The sequence below is a fragment of the Meriones unguiculatus genome, chromosome 17 (genome assembly GCF_030254825.1).
Source record: "Meriones unguiculatus strain TT.TT164.6M chromosome 17, Bangor_MerUng_6.1, whole genome shotgun sequence".
Classification (NCBI taxonomy): Eukaryota; Metazoa; Chordata; class Mammalia; order Rodentia; family Muridae; genus Meriones; species Meriones unguiculatus.
This window is the reverse complement of record NC_083364.1, coordinates 18,308,840-18,331,118: the sequence shown is the minus strand read 5'-3', so window position 1 is coordinate 18,331,118 and position 22,279 is coordinate 18,308,840. Positions and strand designations below refer to the sequence as shown.

Here is a 22,279-nt window from a genome sequence, read left to right as displayed (position 1 = left end):
CACTCTAGAGGGGATCTGGAAGAATGAAGCCAATAAATGAGGCAGACTAAAGTCTTATGAAAGAAATAGTCAACTTTATTCAGGGCCCTACATATTTATATTCTGAGAGTTAAGAAAGGTCATATGAGTCAAGTTTTCATGACTTCAAGCTGTAGGACAAGCCAGACATGGAAAACAAGCTTTTCCATAAAGGTTAGTTTAACATTTAATTGAAAAGCAACAGCAAGCAATAATGACTTATCTGAACAAAACTCTTATCCACTATACCCGGGAGGAGCACAGAAACACATTTCAGGAACAATTCTGTGTTTTGAAGAAACTGAGATCACAAGAATCTTTTCTTGTATTCTTGGTGTGTTCTCACACATTCAGAATTCTTCTCACATGACCCCATTCCAGAACACTGTTACAATTGTACACCTAAATTAAATTTTTATTTAAATTTAGAGAAAAAAATACATAAAGCCCTTTTTACAATATGTATTCACACACACACACACAAAAGCACATGCATGTCCTTAAACCATATATATGAAAATGACTCCATATGTTTTAAAGATTTATTTTATGTATGAGTGGTCTATCTGCATGAACACCTGCATGCCAGAAGAAGGAATGAGATCCCAGTGTAAGCCACCATGTGGTTGCTGGGAATTGAACTCAGGGACCTCTGGAAGAACGGACAGTGCTCTTAGCTGCTATACAATTCTCTCTAGCCTGACTCTATATTTTTAAAAGGTTTTTCTTCAAGTTTGTTATTTTAGTAATTAAAATATATACAACATATAAAAATATATAAAATGCATGTATTTCTTTACACCATTTACATACCTGGTGCCCAAGGAAGACAGAATAATGTATCAGATCTCCTGGACCGGGAATTGCAGGTAGTTCCGAGCCATCTGATGTGGATTCTAAAAACAAAACTGGGGTACCTAACAGAAGCAGTACCACTGAGGCAAGTGTCCATCACCCAAATGTCATTATATAGCAGATGAAGATGCCCCATTAGTCCTACATCTTCTCTCACTTGTATGTGATCAAAGTCTCTACGACATGGTCATCAAAGTATTGAATGGATTTCTATTCCTCTGTAAATGGACTCAGCACATTACTTATTGTCATTGCTAACGCTGTTCTCTTCATTCAGGCAAAGACAAGGAAGGATTTAGTTGAGTAGATATGAGTCCACAGTATACTAGGAAAACTCCATAATGTGATATGTGCTATGTTTACTTATTCTTTTTGTTTCTTTGAGACAGGATTGCTCTGCATGGCTATGGGTGTCCTAGAACTCACCATGTGGACCAAGATGGCCTCAAACTAAAAGAGATCCATTTGCATCTCTCCAAAATAAACCACTGCACCCAACTGAGATATGTTAAAAAATGACACATCTTTGAAGCAGAGACAAATAAGCTTTAAATGGGAACAATTATTATTTTATTGAACGGTAACACTTCAGGAACTGCTACAAAGTATTAACTTCAACTGGTAAATTGTTTCCTATGTTTTCAATATTTTGGTTATTTTCTATGCTTTTTTAATTTCATTTCTTTAAAAAACTTGACCTTTGCCATGGTATGCATGTACAAGGCAGAGGGCAACTTACAGGTGTCTATTCTTTACTGTCTCTATGTCAGTACTAAAGATCAAAGCAAAGCAGTCAAGTTTAGGAGAAAGTGTCTTAACCTGGCAAGTGACTGTAGTGGCACTCATTTCAGTTTCAAAAGTATTTATATATGTGCTGGGCTGTGAGTGTGCATACAACCCAAGTGTAGTGGTCAGAGTAAAACCTGTAGGAGTAATGTAGCTCTCCCGGAGAATAAAATCAGGCTTAGCAGAAACCACCTTTACCCACTGAGACAATTCTCTGCTATTCATTTGTGTTTCTGAGAAAATGTTAAGAATAAGTATTTATCCCTCAGAATAAGCGAACATAACCCATAAAAATGGATGGCAGTATAAATATCATTTTCATTTGCCAATAGGTTTTATTATTCAAATTGTTCAGTGTACTTCTGTTCTTGAATGACAATTTGTATACAATTTGAAAACAAGGCAATATTTTATTGATAAAATAATTCTACTAATCTTAAATGAACAACAGTGAGATTGCTCAGCAGGAAAAATGTGTCTGCTATGCAAGGCTCAATTGCATTTATTAAACTGATGTATTTCTCTCCAGTAAAAATTCTTTCCTGCCTTTGAAGAAAACTGTAACATGCAGAGGCATCATCACACTCATTTCATTCATAGGGTTTCTCTCCAGTATGAATTCTTTGACAAGTCTGATGGTTACACTGACATGTCAAAGTTTTATTGCATCAATTACATCCAGAAAGTTTCTCTCCAGTATGACTTCTTTCATGTTTTTGAAGATTACTTCGACTTGCAAAGGCTTTACCACACTGATTACACTCATAAGGTTTGCTTCCAGTATGACTTTTTTCATGCCTTTGAAGATAAATGACATGTGCAAAGGCTTTACCACATTGATTACATCCATAAGGTTTCTCTCCAGTATGAGTACTTTGATGTATTTGAAGATTACTTCGACAAGCAAAGGCTTTGCCACATTGATTACATCCATAGGGCTTCTCTCCAGTGTGAATTCTTTCATGTATTTGAAGATTACGGCGACTTGCAAAGGCTTTACCACATTGATTACATTCATACGGTTTCTCTCCAGTATGAGTTCGTTCATGTGCTTGAAGATTACTGCGACTTGCAAAGGCTTTACCACACTGATTACATTCATAGGGTTTCTCTCCAGTATGATTTTTTAAATGTTTTTGAAGACGACTGAAATGTATAAAGGCCTTACCACATTGATTACATTCATATGGCTTATCTCCAATATGACTTCTTTCATGCCTTTGAAGGTAAACAATATGTGCAAAAACTTTACCACATTGATTACATCTATAGGGTTTCTCTTCTTTATGAGAACTTTCATGTATTTGAAGATTACTGCGACATGCAAAGGCTTTACCACATTGATTACATCCATAAGGTTTCTCCCCAGTATGAATTTTTGCATGATTTCGAAGACTAGTGAAATGTGCAAAGGCTTTACCACATTGATTACACACATAGGGTTTCTCTCCAGTATGAATTCGTTCATGTATCTGAAGATTACGGCGACTTGCAAAGGCTTTTCCACATTGACTACATACATACGGTTTCTCTCCAGTATGACTTCTTTCATGTGTTTGAAGATTACTGCGACTTGTAAAGGCTTTACCACATTGATTACATTCATAGGGCTTTTCTCCAGTATGGTTTTTGTAATGTTTTTGAAGACCACCAAAATGTATAAAGCCTTTACCACATTGATTACATTCATATGGTTTGCCTCCAATATGACTTCTTTCATGCCTTTGAAGATAAATGACATGTGCAAAAGCTTTACCACATTGGTTACATTCATAGGGCTTCTGTCCAGTATGAGTACTTTCATGTATTTGAAGATTACTACGACATGCAAAGGCTTTACCACATTGATTACATCCATAGGGTTTTTCTCCAGTATGAATTTTTGCATGATTTCGAAGACTAGTGAAATGTGCAAAGGCTTTACCACACTGATTACACACATAGGGTTTCTCTCCAGTATGAATTCGTTCATGTATTTGAAGATTACGGCGACTTGCAAAGGCTTTTCCACATTGACTACATACATACGGTTTCTCTCCAGTATGACTTCTTTCATGTGTTTGAAGATTACTGCGACTTGCAAAAGCTTTGCCACATTGATTACATTCATAGGGTTTTTCACCAGTATGGTTTTTATAATGTTTTTGAAGACGACTGGAATGTGTAAAGGCTTTACCACATTGATTACATTCATAGGGTTTGTATCCAGTATGACTTCTTTTATGCCTTTGAAGATAAATGACATGTGCAAAGGCTTTACCACATTGGTTACATTCATAGGGCTTCTGTCCAGTATGAGAACTTTCATGTATTTGAAGATTACTGCGACATGCAAAGGCTTTACCACATTGATTACATCCATAAGGTTTCTCTCCAGTATGAGTTTTTGCATGATTTCGAAGACTAGTGAAATGTGCAAAGGCTTTACCACATTGATTACACACGTAGGGTTTCTCTCCAGTATGAATTCGTTCATGTATTTTAAGATTATGGCGACTTGTAAAGGCTTTACCACACTGATTACATTCATACAGTTTCTCTCTATTATTAGTTCTTTGTACTTGAAGACAACCATGATGTGCAAAGTTTTTTTCATATTGATTATATTCATAGGGCTTTGTTTTCAAATGAGTTCTTTGATGTAATTGTAAAGTGGAATCAGATCCAAAGGCTTTGTCACATTGATTGTAGGGATCCTCTTCAGTGTTAGTTCTGTGAGTTTGAAGATAACTGTGATGGTTAAAGCCTTTAGTACATGGCTCATATTTCTCACTTCCTTTTCCCATATGAGTTTTTTCACATCTTTGAAGAGAACTGGAAGAACTTAGATTTTTCCCACACTGACTGCATTCATAACATTTTCCTACAGTGTGAGTCACACTACAAGTGCAAAGTGAACTAGGACTAACAAAAGAATTCCTATATTCCTTGTACTTGTAAGGCTTTTCTTCAGGGTGAGTTTGTTGATGTATTCCCACTGTAGTTGCAATACCAATGACTTGTAAACTCATATCACATTCATGAAGTCTACTCATAGCAGGGACTACTATATATCCTCTAACTGTTGTAGGAGGAGAGGTACACTGTTTCGTTCCATATCCCTTATGCTCAAATGGCTTGTATCTTGGGTGACAGACAATATACCTATTAAAGGAAAAATAACATAAAAGGTTTTCACAGTGCATTCACATAGTCTAACCTTTTGTGTATCAGAGAGATGTGGCATACGGACTCAGATTTCTCTACCATAACAACCTTCTTGCCTCTCCTAAACTGTTCCTCTCACTAAATTAGGGTAAGTCACTACAAGCATATAAAAAATATTAGCGCTAATATAGACTATTTGCTTATAAAAGGCCTTGGACAGACACTGATTTCCTAATCAATATATATACTCTTACAATACTTGAGTGGTATCAAACTACAAGGATGGACAGTTCTAAAACATGGCTCTCATATTTTTTGGGCTATGATTAAAATGGTGACATCTTTGTTAAGGCTTTCTGTTGCTGTCTTCTTTCTTAGAGGAATGCCTTGCACACCTAGATCACCAACTTGACATTGAGGTATGTAAAAATTTAATAATCTTCACAAAGCTGTGCTTATTTAGTGTTTCATTTCCTTAAAGCTTCAGAGGTACATATGTATCAACTTGCACATAAAAAGACATCAGAAGATGGAACAATCTCCCATGCTCATGTATCAATAGGATTAACACAGTAAAACTGGTCATCTTATCAAAATCAATTTAAAAATTCAACACAACACAAGATTCAAAATTCCAACACAATTCTTTATAGACCTTTAGAGAACAATACTCAACTTCACATGGAAAAACAAACAAACAAACAAACAAAACAGAATAGCTAAAACAATCCAGTGCAATAAAAGACCTTCTGGAGGCATAACCATCTCTGATTTCAAGCTGTACTACAGAATTATAGTAATATAAACTGCATGGTATTGGCATAAAAACAAACAGGTTCATCAGTGGAATTGAATCAAAGATGCAGACATAACTTCACACACTGCTGGACACCTGATTTTTGACAAAGCCAAAATTATACAATGGAAAACAGAGAGCACCTTCAACAAATGTCGCTGGTCTAATTAAATGTCTTCATGTAGAAGAATGCAAATAAACCCATATCTATCACCCTGCACAAAATTCAAGTCCAAGTAGATCAAAGATGGTCTGAATCCTTGTATTTATTAATTGCTTGTCCCCCAAGATTCTTACTCTATTTCGAGCAGACTATCACATACCCCAAGTAATGCTATGTGATCTTGCCCTTGCCTCCAAAATTATCCTTAATTAACAGAATAAAAGGCCTATACACCTGGGCAGGGCAGAAGTGAGGGGTGGAGCTAAGGTTCTCAGGCTTGGAGGACAGAAGGATAACGGAAGGAAAGTACTGGAGGAGAAGGAAGTGGGCTGATGGGTAGGCATGGGGAGACCCATGTGGCCAGGAGGAATAGACTCGGAGACATGGTGTGGAGAGAAGCTGCCCAAATGGAAAGCATGTGCAAGTATTTTGGGAATGTGGATAGGAAGTAGCCCAGACAGAAATGATTAAAGCAGATGACATGGTTCGGGGCCTGGGAGATAATGAGGTAGGTTAGGGGAAAACATCTGCCCAGCCCCAGATGAAATAAGGCTTATTTAAAATATAACAGGTGTCTGTGTCTCTTATTGATATTGGCATTTAAGGTTGTGGGTTAATAATAACCACCATAATAATTATAGGCTTTAATAATAAACAGTATTAACATTTTAATTTTCTGCAACAAAGACCTCAACATAAAACCAGATACACTACACTTGATAGACAATAAAGAAGGGAATAGTTCTTGCTCAGCTTCCTGAAAAAACACTAACAGCTCAGGCACTTAGATCAACAACTAATAAAGAGGACAAAATGAAACTAAAAAGCTTTTGTAAGGCAAAGGACACTGTCAAAAGGACAAAACAGCAGCCTACTGAATGGGAAAAGACCTTCACCAACTCCACATCAACCAGAAGGTAATATCAAAAATATATTTAAAAATTTCAAAAAACAAACAAAAAAACAAAAAAACCTAGACATCAGCAAACCAAATAACCCAACTAAAATATGAGATACAGAGTTAAATAGAATTCCTGTCAGGAAAATGCAAATCAAAAGAACTCTGAGATTTTCCATCTTATCCCAGTTAGAATGGCTAAGATCAAAAATTCAAGCTCATACTAGCAAGGATGTAGAGCTAGGGAAACACTCCTTTATTGTTGGTGGGAATATGAACTTGTGCAACCACTTTGAAATTAATTTGGCAGTTTCTCATAAAAGTGAGAATAAATCTACCAATAAATAAATAAACCAAGACCCAGCTATACCACTCCTGGGGCATATACATAAAGGACAATCCACCATGTTTTGAGTATATGCCCAGAGGGAAGAAAGATTGTAGGAGCCAGAGGGGTCGAAGACACCACAAGAAAATCTATAAAATTAACTAACCTGGGCCCATAGGCTCAAAGAGACTGAACCGCCAACCAGGGAGTATGCACGGGACTTCCCTGGACCCTCTGAACACATGTAACAGTTGTGTAGTTTAGTTTTTATGTGGGACCCCCAACAGTAGGAACAGGGGCTGTCTCTGACTCCACTGATTGCCATTGGAACCCTTTATCCCTACTGGGCTTCGTCATCTAGCCTCAATATGAAAAGATTTTCCTAATCTTACTGCAACTTGATAGCCAAGGTGGATTGATATCCATGAAAGGGTGCCCCTTTTTGTGAAGAAAAAAAGAGGAAGACTGAATGTGTAGTATGGGAGGTGGAAGGAAAGCAGTGGGAGGACAGGAGGGAGGAGAAACTGCAGTCTGGATAAAGTAAATAATTTTTTTAAAAAATTGAAAAAATACCTTCCATGTCTTCTAGAACTCTGACAATGTTCTTCAATATTCTGGTCTTCCCATCTGTAGCCTAAAATATAGTACCAAAAATGTATGACATATTATTGGATATTATGCAAAATTTAAGTCACTATCTTCGTTGAACCTGAGAACCATGCCTGATTTATTCACCATATTCTTCCTCTTTCTCAACTGAAATCCCAGAAAAGAAACAATAATGAAGAAATGCTTGTCCTCTTATTGTAAAAAGTGACTTGAAAAAACCCTAACATTCCTACCTATAGCAGTGAGGTTCCAGTAGGTTTCCAGCATCACATCTTTGTAGAGACTCTTCTGGGAAGAATCCAGCAAAGCCCACTCTTCATGAGTGAAGTTCACATGCACATCCTCATAGGACACAGCAGCCTAAAGTAGCCAACACACGTACATAATAGAAACAGTGAGACTTACTGCCTTGTAAACATACACTTCATTGAGAATATATTTACATAATTCTGGGCACTCCACACATTTATTCCATAATGCAGATTTCAAATGCAGTCACCAAGTCATTTTAGAAGGAAACAGAAAAGGAGGAGCACACCTCTCACTTCTGGACCCACTGAGATTCCATATGCCACTGAAGAGAAATGGCAGCAGATGAAACAGAGAGACACTCATATTAACACTACTGAGAACACATTAGCAAAATTAAATCAAAATCCCTAACTTCAAAAAAGGATGAACAAGATGGAAGTAGTGTTATACACCTGATCTCAGGAGGCAGAGACAGGTGAAATCTCTGTAATTTCTAGGCAAGCCTAGTCTATATAGTGATTTCCAGAACAGCCAGAGCTACACTGTGATACCCTGACTCAGATGAACAAATGAAAAAGGATAGAAAGTTCACTTAAATTCCTTAAAAGAGTTAAACATTAACTCTGTAAGAAGAAACCAAACTGGAGCCATTTTGAGTAAAACTTTCATTTTAAATAGGGGTAAAATAAAGTTAAAGTTCCCAAGACCTCCCTGGGTAACCAGTATCCTGCTTGGCAGAGAGAGACATGAATGTGGGTAGCTGACACGTGGTTATCAAGTTGAGACACAAATGCTAGGCAAGTAACCTGCCACAGTTGAATCAACTAGCCAATGGGAATGTAAGTGCACACAAAGACATGTTCTTAAGGAAGAGCCCTGTCCCTAAATCCTGACTGGGAGAAATAGAACTGTAACTTGGCACACGTTTGTGGTTTTTAGGCTTAAAAGTTCTGCAACATTCTGGCTCTGGGTTACAGTTCAGCTTCTGAGTCTACTCTGTGTCCCTGATTGATCAATAGCAGCTTGGTTACAATAAATTTTTGTTTTCTATATTGACTTGGTATTTAAGGTCTAAGTAGATCCTATAACAACTCTAGTTCTGTACTTGTCTTCCAAGAGACTGGAGTGCCCCAGGTAAAATGGAAGGCTAATATATTCCTACAAAAGAATGCATTTCTAATAAGTTACTAGTTGATAGATTAAAAAGTTCTCAAAATCATTAGCAAAGAAAATGCTGATCCAAAAACAAACAAACAAAAAAAAAACTAGACAAGAAAAGAATGTTCAACAATGAAGATAATGTTTTTGCAGAAATCCTTGATCAGTCCTCAGCACTCACTTGGAGGCTCACAACCATTTGTAAATCCAGGTCAAGAGAATCTAATGCTCTCTTCTGACTTTAGTGAACACCAGGCACACACATGGTTCACTATATAATATAAATGGTTCACTTATATCTACATATATATGTAGATATGTGTGTATATATATACATATGTATATATATGTAGATATGTGTATATCTAGATATACACACATGTATATATAGGCAAAAGACTTATGAACATTTTTAAAATTTTTAAAAAAACTTTAAACATAAACGAAGGTAGGGAGAATGTTACATACATATTACAGAATGTTACATACCTGTAATCCAATGTGTGCTGGACAGTTTTATGCCAACTTGACACAAGCTAACGTCATCTCAGAGAAAAGAACCATAACTAAGAATATACTTCAGGCAAGCATGTAGGGCATTTTCTTAAGTAGTGATTGATGGGGGAGAGCCCAGCCAATTGTGGGTGGTGCTAGCCTTGGGTTACTGGTCCTGGGTTCTATAAGAGGGCAAGCAGGCTGAGTAAACCAGTAAGCAGCACTCCTCCATGGCCTCTGCATCAGTTCCTGCTTCCAGCTTTTAGCCATTTGAGTGTCTGCCCTAACTTCCTTTGATGTACAGTGATATGAAGTGTAAGCTAAATAAACCCTTTCCTCCTCAGCTTCCTTTTTAGTTACAGTGTTTCATCCCAGTAATAGAAACCCAAACTAAAATAGGTTGGCATCAGGATAGTGGGGTGTTATTGTGACAGGCGTGACCATGTTGTTTCGGGAGGATTGTGGAAGAACTTTGGAACTTTGGGCTAGAAAAGCCATTGAGTGTTGAGAGCTCAGGGAGCTACTGTGTAGGAGTTTGGAAGATAAGAATATTGAGAGCAGTACAGACAATGGAGACCTGGCTTGTGAAGTTTCAGAGGGAAGTAAAGACTCTACCAGGTCTTTTGTGTGCCAAGTCTGTGGTGTCTGGTCAACTGGAGCTGCAGAATCAACTGTGATTAACAAGAGACCAGAAACACTAAAGTAAAATCTTTGTCTTACTGGGACAGTTGACACTGGTTAGCTGGAGCTGAAAATTTAAAGTGGTTAAGAAGAGATCAGGATCACTGAGGTGAAATCTTGGCAATGTTTCCTCAGAGCCAATGCACAGAAGCTGTGTTCCAGACATGGCCGAGGTTATACCTTACGCTGGCAGCCAAGTTTGGCAATGGAGAGAGTCACCCAGGTGGTACTGGTTTTGAAAGCATGAAGGGGTCGTGGAGAGTAGCAGAAGCTCGGCACTGTGAGAAGCCACTGGTGAAGGTGTAGCTTCAGAAGCAATTGCAGGCCCAGGATTGAACGAACTCATAAAGAGAGGTTGAGGCTTGGCACCAGGAAGAAAGCGTAGGAGGGGCTATTGGCGAAAGTGCAGTCAAGCTTCAGCAAGAGGCCTGAGCACATTGGAGATGCCAGAAAAATGGAACGACTACCAAGAACAACAGCAGAAGTGGAATGGAGGCAGTCAGAGCCTAGAAGACAAGCTGTGTGTGCTGCTGAGGGCAGAGCTGAAGAAATGATGCAAGCGCCTTGGAGGAAACCAGATCATGAGTCCCAGATAATTGTACATTGAGTTATTTACACTGCTGAAGTTTGATTTTGCTTTGTTCAGACTGTGACGGTGCCTTCTTCCCAACAAGTAGGTTGTTGGATCCACACTCCTCCATGGATTCTCCAGATCAGTCTGCCAAGGCTCATCCTCAGCTTTGTAGCAGAAACCCTGCTGTGGTCTCCCTTTCCTCTCTGAATCCATCCCCAGTGGATCACAAAGATAGTCTCTTCCAACCTTCCCCCAACACATCCCACCACCCCAGGCTCCAACATCAGCAGGCATTCACTGTGAACACTCTAGCTGAGCAGGCTGGAGAAATGGGTAAGCTAATTCAAGAACATCACCACCACCTCCTCTCCTCTAAACCCAACCTCCCAGTTCTCTACAACAGAGCAACAGCTGCAGGCACTCTTCCCCTCCACCCAAGTCTCCTGTGGAACCCACAGACTTTCCCCTTCCAACCACCTTCTGCACTTGTTGCTTTATTTCAGCCCCAACTCGAGCAGGCACTCCTGCACTAACTGACAGAGCACTCCTGCCAGGGAAGCAGGTAGGCTGTCCGTAGAGTCCTCTCTCCTGTTGTTCCTCTAGAACCAACCCACCAATCTCATTTCCAGACCTACAGCAGACCCTCTGCTGTGACCTCTCTTCACTGTCTTTCTCCGACTGTAAGGAGATGAAATGAACAGATCTTGGTTGATCTGCTCCCCTCCCTCCTGGGAACCCCTTCATACCCCTAGCCTATCCCCATTCCTAACTGTCACCTCCCAGTAGCCAGGAACACATTTTACCTGGAACCCTCAGTGAACAACATGATCAAAGAAAATTTCCTACCAGGCAACACACAGCCATTACACTCCCTGAAAATGCAGAAAGGAAACAGAAAGGAAGAAACACTTAAAGCAGTGGAAGAAACCATCAACATGAGAAAGCTGACACAAAAGTAATAGAAAGGGGGGAAGAAGTTCTGGCCCCGGTAAGCAACAGCACTCAGCAGCTTTGGCCACATGGTTCTGTCTCTAGAGTCAAGAATACATGAAAGGGGTTGTGGAACTCCCTCCCCTGCTAAAGAAAGCTGCTGAGGCCTGGTATATGTCAGAGGTGTTTGTGCTGGCTAGTCTTGTGTTAATTTGACACACAAACTAGAGTTGTTGAAAAAGAGGAAACCTTAATTGAGAAAATACCTCCATTAGATCCAGCTATAGAACACTTTCTAAATTAATATTAATAGGGGAAGGCCTAACCCATTGTGAGTGGTGCCAGCCCTGGGCTAGTGGTCCCGGGTGTTATAAGAAAACAGGCTAGCCGGGTAAGGGGATGCACGCCTGTAATCCCAGCACACAGAGAGGCAGAGGCAGGGAGAACTCTGTGAGTTAAGAGGCCAGCCTGGGCTACAAAGCAAGTCCAGGATAGCCAAGCCAAACAGGAAAACCCTGTCTCAAAAAACCAAAACAAACAAATAAGCAAGCCAGGAAGCAGTACCTTTGGCCTCTGCATCTAGGCTCCTGGGGTTGGGATGGGTGTAAGACAGGTGCTGCTTTCTGTGTTTGTGTTTGCTGGGTGGGTGTGCTGCACATTGGCTTGCTTCTGAAGCAAAACTTTGGTGTTACTGGGAAAGCTGGTATTGCTTAGCTGGAGCTAAGAAATGAATGGGATTAAGAAGAAACCAGCATAAATGAGATGGACTCTTCTGGGAAATGTTTCCTTGGTGTCAGCACACAGAAGCTGTGTTCCAGAACTGGCCAAGGTTGTATCTTGTTCTGGAAGCCAAACTTGGTAGTGTAAGATTGATCCAGCTAGCACTGGTTTTGAACGCATGAAGGGGTCATGAAGAGCAACTAAGACTTGACACTGTGAGAGGCCAGGAGAGGCCATTAGTAAAGGTGCAGCCTCAGTGGCAGTTGAAGACCCAGGATAGAAGGGCCATGCACAGATTTTGAGATGTGGCAACATAAAGAGAACATGTAAGAGGCTATTGGTGAAAGTGCAGGCCAGCTGCAGCAGAAGACCCCAGTGTTCAGAGATGCCAGTACCATGGGATGACCACTAAGAACAGCAGAAATAGTGCAGTGGAGCCAGCCGAACCCTAAAAAGCAAGCTATGTGGAGGACTGAGCAGGAGAGGTGACCCAAGCTCCTTGGAGGAACCCAGAAAATGATGAGTGAATCCAAAATGATTGGACATTGAGTTATTTATAATACTGGAATTTAGTTTTGCTTGGTTCATATTGTGACTGTGCTCTGATTCTTCCCTCTTGAAAAAAGTATTTAGAGATTTTGGATTTTTAGAGAGACTGGATATTTTAAAGAAAATGACGTTTTAATATGTTTGAATTTGTAAAAACGTGAAAATTGATTGATTGGTTGGTTTTACATCTTAACCAAAGTTTTTTCTCCCTCCTTGTCTCCCAGTCTCTCCCACCACCTCCCCACTCCCACTACCCCATCCAGTGATCCTCTGTTTCTCTTCAGAAAAGGGCAGGTCTCCTCCCATGGATATCAACCAGCTGTGGCATATAAGATTGCTAGATTTTTAAGTTATTTATATTTTCGGGGGGGTTGGGGTGGTCAAGACAGGGTTTCTCTGTGTAGCCTTGGGTGTCCTGGCCTCTTATTGTAGACCAGACTGGCCTCAAACTCACAGAGACCTGCCTGCCTCTGCCTCCCCGAGTGCAGCTATGGAAATTGTCTAGAAAGTTTGCTTATGGTAAATCTGCCTAATTTCTTACAGGCTACATTTGGAAACTTTTTATTACATAATTGTTTACATACTTATAATTATCATTTAAAGACATGCACTGAAACAAATGTTGTATTTGTTTCATAAGTGTCTTCCTGTAATCTATTATAAAGTTGAAATTAAACATAGAAATGTTTTAATAGTTTAACTCAAAATTTAACTCAATCATTTTTAATAGTTCTTTTTTTTTAAAGATTTATTTACTACGTATACAGCATTCTGCCTGTGCACCAGAAGAGGGCACCAGATTTCACTATAGTTGGTTATGAGCCATCATGTGGTTGCTGGGAATTGAACTCAGGACCTCTGGAAAAGCAGGCAGTGTTCTTACTCTCTGAGCCATCTCTCCATCCCCAATAGTTTTATACGTGTGTGTGTGTGTGTGTGTGTGTGTGTGTGTGTGTGTGTGTGTGTGTGATTTAAGGACAGGCAAAAGTCTCCTAAAATTTATTCACAAGAACTCATTAACTGCATAGTTGCCCTTAGCTGCCTGTTATAAAATGATGGTCTTTTTTATTAAAACACAAATAAACTTTTCTGCAATATTTTATGGAATATAAAGAGACTTAAATTGTCTGACTTGTTTAACTTAGCACTGTTAGTTTTTATTAATAAAACATGCATGGGCATTTTAACAACAACAACAAAAATTAGGTCAGTAAAATGGCTTAGCAAATAAAACCAATTGCTTTTATTTAATCTTATGTTAATAAGCGATGGAGTCTGTAATGGTAGTGATGGCATGGCTGCACAAGAAGAGGCTACTCAGTTTCAAACACACAAAGAAGTGGAGGTGTGGTAAGGTGGTGCAGGATATTTGATCTCATTGTGAACCTCAAACTTGTGAACTGTAAAAACATGTTTCTAGTTATAGAGTGGCTCAACCCTAGCACACATCTTTAATCCAAGAACTTTCTGTTTATTATAATCAAGAACTTACAGTTTGGCTCAGCCCTAGCACACACCTTTAATCCAAGAGCTTTCTGTACACAAGATTAAATAAAGTTAACCCTAGGTTAAGAGGTGGAGCAAGAAACCATCTGAAAGAGATTAAACAGAAAGGAGGAACTTTGAGTTGAAGGGTATCTAAGACAGCATGGAGAAGAAAGGGCTTTTGGCTTTTTCCTTCTGGGACATCAGCTGAGTAAGAAGGTCAGCTGGGTGATTTCTCTGCCTCTCTGAGCTGGCAGGCTTTCACCCCTGCATCTGGCTCCCCTGCATTTGGCTCCAGTCTTCACTGGTAAAATCAGATGATTGGAATTTTCATCCATTTTAAAAGTGAGGATATAGGCACTAAAAACCCATCTCCAGAGACTTCCTCCAAAAAGGCTTCTCCTAAAGTTTCCATGTGCACCCCAATGAAAGGCACAAGCCAGAGACAAATCCTCAACTACATCACCCTACATTTAAGACTTTTTATTCAACCCACATTTTCACAAAGATCATGATAGGGTCACAGTCAACCCATGATGCAAATGCATTTAGTCTAACTTCAAAATCCCCAGTTATGTAACAGTCCCAACACTGAATGTCCAAAGTTTCTTTTAACACTCAAAGCAATCTCTTTAACTGTGACATCATTTAAATTCAAAACATTAATCATATCTACTCAAGATACAATAGCACAAAGTACACATTTCATCCCAAAGAAATAAGGAAAAATTGGACCAAGACATGCCTGAAACCCTGCTAAACAATAATCAAATCCTGCAGCTCTGTGTTAAATACCTGGGGATTCAGTTTCAAAGTGCTTAGATAGCTCTTTCTCACTGCAACTTTTCACACATCTCACTCTCTGGCTACTTCTACTTACCCACTTACTACATGAAGCTGTTCATGAAAAGTGTCTCAAAGCTTCGGTATATCAACACCTTGTGATGTTAAAATACAAACAAGGCTTTATCTTCAAGACTTCATACAATGAACTCTCATAGTCTCCTCACCAGGGATCATACTCTGCTATACAGATAGTTGCAACAGTGTTGAACTAGAAGTACAGAGGAAGAATCCATAAATCCTTTAAATTTTCCATCTTTTTGCTTTCAAGAAATAGTAGCTTATAAGTGATACCACCACATGGGGCTCTAGCTTTTGATGGCCCTGACCCCAATGAAACAGAGCAGCAGTAGGTTCTAAAGGAAGCTGCTCTCTGGAATTAGGAATCACCTTGCCTTTTCCTTCCACAGTTAAATGCTTCACTAGGTGGTACAGTAACTTTACAATACCTGTTAGGGCAGGTGCCTTCTCTTCAGTAGCCCTAATCTCCACGTAACTGTTGCCTCTGAGCATATGACAGCCATCTAAACTATTTAGTGCTCTGCCCTATTGTTGCTCTTTTTTTCTATGGACCTGCATGAGTCATCAATAATAACCATATCGAAGACTGAATGTTCTGTCAAGGTATCAGTCCATTACTCTTTCATTCAGCCTTACTCAATTTCATGTGACATGGGCAGAATACAGTCAGATAATATGCCAAAATATTACAAAAAAACAACCAATCTTAGTGACTGTTCTACTGCTGTGAAGAAACATTATGACCAAGGCAACTCTTATGATGGAAGGCTTTTAATTTGGGGATTGATTAGAATGAAGAGGGTTACTCTATTATCCTCTGAAAGGAAGCATCATAATGGGCAGGCACAGGCTGAGTTATTTCACCCTGATACACAGGAAGCAGAAAGAAACACTTGCCTTGCACTGGTCTTTTGAAACCTCAAAGCCCACCTAGAACGATACACCTTAATAAACAAGACACACCGACTCCCACAAAGGCATACCTCTTAATTTTACACAATTACTTCCACTAAATGGGACCAAGCATTCAAACATAGGAGCTCGAAGCTGTTGAATAAATATAAAAAATGACATAAATATCACCTAAGTAGAAAGAGCTCTAAAGAAAAAAAACTGAGAAACATTAAGAGGGATGGGGGGTGGGAGAAGAGGGACAGAGGGAGACTGAAAGAGCCTGAAAGAAGAAAACATTGCACAGAAATAGGAAGGAGCCAACTCCTCTGAAAGGGTTACAGGCCTCCTTAATATAACCTTCCCTACCCTGTCTAACAAGAGATTAAAATGTGAGGCTTTCAAACTTAGGTTTAAATATATATTTTTTTTCTATGTGCTTGGCATGATCCCTTGTTTCCATGACAACAGACCAAACCTTTGAAACTGTAAGCAAGGCCCAATTAAATGTTTTTCTTTACAACAGTTGCTGCGGTCAAGGCTTTTCTTCACAGCAATAGAACACTAACACTGATAAAATACTTGACATATCAAAGGAAATAAAAATAACTAAAAGAAAGTTTTGCTATATTGACTGTAAAACAGAGTAAGCCCTTTCATGGTAGAGGAAATGTCCTCACCAAGAGAATAGATGAGTTGGCCTCCTGGAGAATGTCCACTGAGTGCTGGATGCTGACAACCTGCAGCCACATTCCCTGTGTCTCAGTCCTCTCACCACCATCGTTGCACTTACCAGCATAAGAGAGTTGCCCCGGTGGAAATTGCAGAGGCTCAAGCTAACCTCCAGAAATTGTACACCTACCAATTCAGTTTTCTTTCATTCCTAAGTTATAAATTAACCCATGCTGGGAAAGTACACGAAAGCCATTGATACTGCCCCATCTGTCTTCTTTATAACAGAGAACCATGCAGCCCACTGCCTTAAACTTGAACAGCTTGTAATCCAGCCATTGCCTAGCCTGTTTCCCCCTGTAGTGTATACAATGAACACTTCCATTTATTCTGGTCTCAATACAACCCCTTTCCATGTTACTAAAATGGACAGGCCACTCTATGACTCAAAGGGGTAGAAATCAAATTGTGTGATGCTACAAACCTTTATTCCAAGAACTGAATAGTTAAGGAGAAAGACAGCCCCTGTGGGGCTACATACTGGGATCCAGGAAACATTATAGCAAACTCTTAGAGTCTAATAAAGAAAAATCTCTTCAGTAATTACAAGTGTCCAGCTCTAGATGACATCAAAGCTCAGGTGGCCAGGAACAGAGTTGCTAATTTACATACAACATAGGCTTATGCACGCCACATACGCTGTCAATCCAGAGAAGTGTTGCTTACTGCCCTCCTGCCATCATGCTTTGCAAAGTTTGCTTCCTTTACAACTCAGGACCATTTGCTCAGGATGGGACCAACCACAGTGGGACTAGGACACTATTACATCACTCATTAATCAAGAAAATACACTATACATTTAAATTGCCCACATGCCAGTCTGACTCCAGCTATGTCAAGCTGACCAAATCTAACCATCATTCCTACTGAGTCATCTCCCAGCCTCCAAAGACAGATTTTTTTAAAGCAAATCTCAATTCTCTTAACACTCAGTTTCCAGTGTGTGCATGTGCACATACACATGTAAAATGTTGAGAATCTGTCACATTGGACTGGAGAGATGGCTCAGCAGTTAAGACCACTTGCTGCTCTTGCAGAAGACCTGGGTTTGGTTCCTAGCACTAACACGGTGGCACAAAAATATCTAGAGATCCTGTTATAGGGCATCAAATATAGTCTTCTGTGGGTACCAAACACCCAAGTGATGGACACACATATGTGGAAGCAAAGCACTCATGTACGTGAAGGAAATTTAGTAAATTAACAATACAGACCCCTAAATCTCTTATATGAAAGCATAGATAAAACAGCCAGAAATACATAGAAATGTGACAAATATCTATAGCCAAAACTATAACTTTGTAATTTAAAAAAAAATCAAGAAACTCGATCAAAGGAGAGAAATTCCATGACTGTAAATAGATAGCCTCAATATTACACGACAGAATCTGAGCTATAGATTCAAAAGTCCAATAAAAGGTCTAACGAATTCTGTTATGAACAACAGGAAATTGATGACAAAAGGTCTTCATGAATGAAAAATGACCAACACAAGACTGAATGCACAGCACACAGTGACACCATCTGACTTCAAAACTTCACTTACACCTGCAATAAAGACTGTGTTGTTTGGGGAAGAATAGAGATCAATAGAAATGACAGGACACTTACAGAGAAAACCAAAATTAATACTGGGCCAATTTTGACACATGAGGCCAGGAAACACAGTAACTAACACATGGGACTGGGCCACCGTGGCATCTACATGCAAATGTGTTAATAACACAGACTTTCCACCCGCACAGAATTAACTGCGGACAGAGTCAACACCTGACTGTCAAGGGCAGAACTCCGAGACAACACTGGAGAAAGCAGGGTCAGCGAGTCAGCACACCTGCTTCCCTGACAAGGAAAACCGCGCGTGCGCGACCCCTTTAGATAACGTCAGCAATAAGTAAGGAGGACACACAAGACACACAATCCCCGTGTTCTGCACAGGCGCAGCCCGCAGAAAGAAGTTATTCAGAGGCCGCGGGGGGGGGCGGGAGGTGCAGGGACCTCTGGGGCTCCGCGGGTCACCGCCGGTCCCCGCCCCCGGGACGAGCCCACACGGGCTCCCGCGGCTCCTCCCCGCGTGGGGACGGCGGCCCCGCTCACCATGGCGCGGGCTCCGAGCTCGCCCCGCTCTCCTCGGTTCGCTGCAGGGGCTCACAGCGCAGCTTACCGAACTGTCTCAGGCTCCCTCCATACCTTAGCTGAGCTTTAAGAAAGACCGACCGGAAGTGCCCTCCCCGTTATGGCTGGCGGGTCGCTCTGGAGGCACTGATTGGCTACTGCGGTCTGAGTGACAGGAGCATCTCCCTTAGGGCCCTAAGTGTCTCAGGATCTGATGCCAGAGTCCAGCTCCAGCAGGATTCAGTTTCTGAGGAAGTGCGGGGTCTCCAAGGGAGAAATGGAGACACACAGGGACATGCTGATCACACACTCTCTGCCTTCTCACACAAAGAACATCTTTCATTTTCTTTTCACTAATAAAACCATTTTGTGCAGCAAAGTCTGTGCAGCTTGGCTTTACATAACCAATTTCCAAGAACTTTCAAGACTGCCTCACAATGATTCCCACTTCTTCCTTCCATGTCCAGGGAACAAAAGTTACTCACAGGCCATCAACCCTACATTTAAAGAGCTCCACCCCTCTCAGCAGGTCTGGCAGGAAACAGCTGGCCCCTGAGGTTAGCAAATGACTAAGTCTTTCTGTACTAGTTAAGATATTTTGTCAGACTGCCCTTTCGGGGCATAACCTGCCAGACTCCGAGTCTTGAGAAACAAATCTCAGAGTTATTCTATTCTTTAAGAGGCCTAATGCACAAGCTGCTCCCTATTCTAGCACACTAAGCATTCATTCTGAAGCACATTCCTCTGTACCTTAGGTCTACAAGCCAGCCCTGCTCTGCTCGTACATTCCCAAAGGAAGATGGTTCTATTCTACTCCTTTTCCATGATGCTGTACTATCCTAACTCCTTCTGTGCGTTCCCCTGTATATGGCAGAGAGGGAGTCAAGACAATTCCACTTTTAACAGAATTCTTTCCTCTGGGTGCATACCAAGTTCTTCCTGCCAACCAGTAGTCTGCATAGTCTGGAAACTTAGACCTAACTGCAGGCAATTTTATAATTAATTGTAAGCATACCTTCCCCCTGCCCCTTTGATCTTGCACCAGCTATTCTAGGCACAAGTGTAGACTTTAAGCCTTGCTCCGGGTAATCAGAGATCTTCCAGCTTCCTGTGTCTAGTGTACCACTAAGTCCCTCATACCATTTATCCAAAAAATGTTTCCTGGGATCAGTGCCTCTCAGAATACAATCACCAGGACACATTAAAGAACCTTTAGTGGGTTCAGATAAAGTAACATTTCTTAAAGCATTTGGGGTAGTCAGAGACTCAGGCTGAGTAGGAGTGAAAGAGGTGTTGAACTTTCATCTAGTCACATAGTTTTCCTCCCTGAGGGAATCATTCTCCATTCCCCCATAACCTGCCCTCATTATTTTCCTGATCACCATGAAACCCCCAGGAGCAACAACAAGAAGACCAAGAGAGACCAAGGGCCAGACATGGCTCTAAGCAATCACAGGGATCTCTGCCATACAGCTAAAAGCTTAAAGGGACTCTGCCATGCAGTGAGCCATCCCCTCAACACACCCATGGTGATCTCAGCTACACATGGCACCCTCAAACCTGACTACAGTTCTACTCATGTAAAAATCATACAAGGTCCTTCTGAGCCTTAGGCTGATTTCATAGGAAGACTCAAAGGTGCTATTACCAGGTAAAAGGACAACAAATTCAAGGGGTAACATTAAAACACCTGGGTTTTGATAACACCAATGAAGATTGCCAAGGATTAATGCTATGAACATTCTAAGTCCCCACAGGGGACCTACAGACATTGAACAAAATTATCTGCTTTAGAACCCTATGCTGTTCTGTTGGGCCTGATAAGGCCTGCTGCATCTACCTGAGCCTGGCTCAAGTTTGGAGACCTGTCTTTAGCTTCTGATTTAAGAGGCGCCACTTCCAGGCAAAAGTGATTCAGCATATCCGCCTTAAAATTAACCCTGCTTGGTAACTGTTACATGGAGTTTTGTCACTGGCCCACCTCACCTTACACCACTTAACCTCACCCTCTACGTTATCTTACCTCACTTCCTTAATCCTGCCCCTTGATCAAACCTATAAAAGGGGCTTCTTAATTTAATAAATAGAGTTCCTACTTCAACAGATCTCCTGGCTCTGTGTCTATCAGGAGCCCAGACTCATTGGCCTGCTTTGATATTTAAATCTCAGCAGAGAGATGGCTTTTAGGAGGCCTTTTACTAATGGCAGAGAAGAACTTGCAAGTCCATCTCCTTTTGTTTGTGACAACAGGTGGGATAGCTGGTGAGGGTTACACCTCTTCCTCAGGCTCCTTGTACAAATTAACCCATTGTTCTGAGATGTTTTACTGGCTAAAGGAACTCCTCAAATAATAAAGTGGTGAGAAGGCTAGAGGCAGAGGAGGAGGCAGACTTGAGACTTGCTAGAGCAGTCTGCCTTTTTTCTAGTCTGGACCTCTAAAAAGTTTCCTGTGTGCTGTGTGTTTATTAATTTTAATCCTCACACCCAACTCAAGAACCGTTCGACACTCACCATCCAGCTCAGCCACAGAGGACATCCAGCTGGACTGGCCAACCTACCCTCAGCTCCACTGAGCCAGCACTGTTCAAAGACATATATCAGCAGATTTCAATGGTGGCCAGCCTGGCCACTTAGAAAAATGTGTGGGGCCATAAACTGGCTGTTTGACTCTTGCCTGCTTGAAATCCATGAGGCACATTGTGGCTAGCATGGCATGGTGATTTTTTACCCCTGGACCGCAGATGTTGTTTCCTAAATGGTTTGCTCAACCATTTAGATTTGGAAGGTATAATATGAGGACTTTCCTCCTGCTTTGAGAACTTCCTTTAGAATGACCTGCTCTGTGATTTTCACTGAAACCTGTTCCTCCCCCACAAATTGCCCATTCTTACTCCTTATAAGCTGTAACCTAAAGAACAATAAATGGAGACTTGATCAGAATTGTCTTGTCTCCATTCTTCACGTCTCTTGTCCCACCCCATTCTCACCCCCTCTCTTAGGGTCTCATTCGACTGACCTGCAGGACAGGTCAGAAAAACAATGTGAATTGCTTTTAAAACAAACAAATACTCAGAATCAAAGAGACCACAGCTTAGGCACTAAGTGAAAAAGAAGAAAACACTGGGTAAGGAATGCTGATCTACAGATGATAAGGATGGCTATGCATGGCCTAGCAACTTTAAATAGACCAACCAAGAGGGTTCTAATGGTCTCACATGAGCAACAGCAATATG

The 22,279-nt window shown here is 40.8% G+C and overlaps 1 protein-coding gene across 1 annotated transcript; it reads right to left on the bottom strand.

The window, feature by feature from the left end:
• Positions 1-54: 54 nt before the first annotated feature.
• LOC110562042 (zinc finger protein 709-like) lies at positions 55-22,160 on the bottom strand. The gene is made up of 4 exons (XM_021658692.2): positions 19,029-22,160; positions 7,834-7,960; positions 7,565-7,625; positions 55-4,803 (listed from the first exon to the last, which is right to left on the bottom strand). The coding sequence occupies exons 1-4, from the start codon at positions 19,029-19,031 to the stop codon at positions 2,328-2,330; spliced, it is 2,667 nt and encodes an 888-aa protein (XP_021514367.1). The 5' UTR covers positions 19,032-22,160; the 3' UTR covers positions 55-2,327.
• Positions 22,161-22,279: the final 119 nt, after the last annotated feature.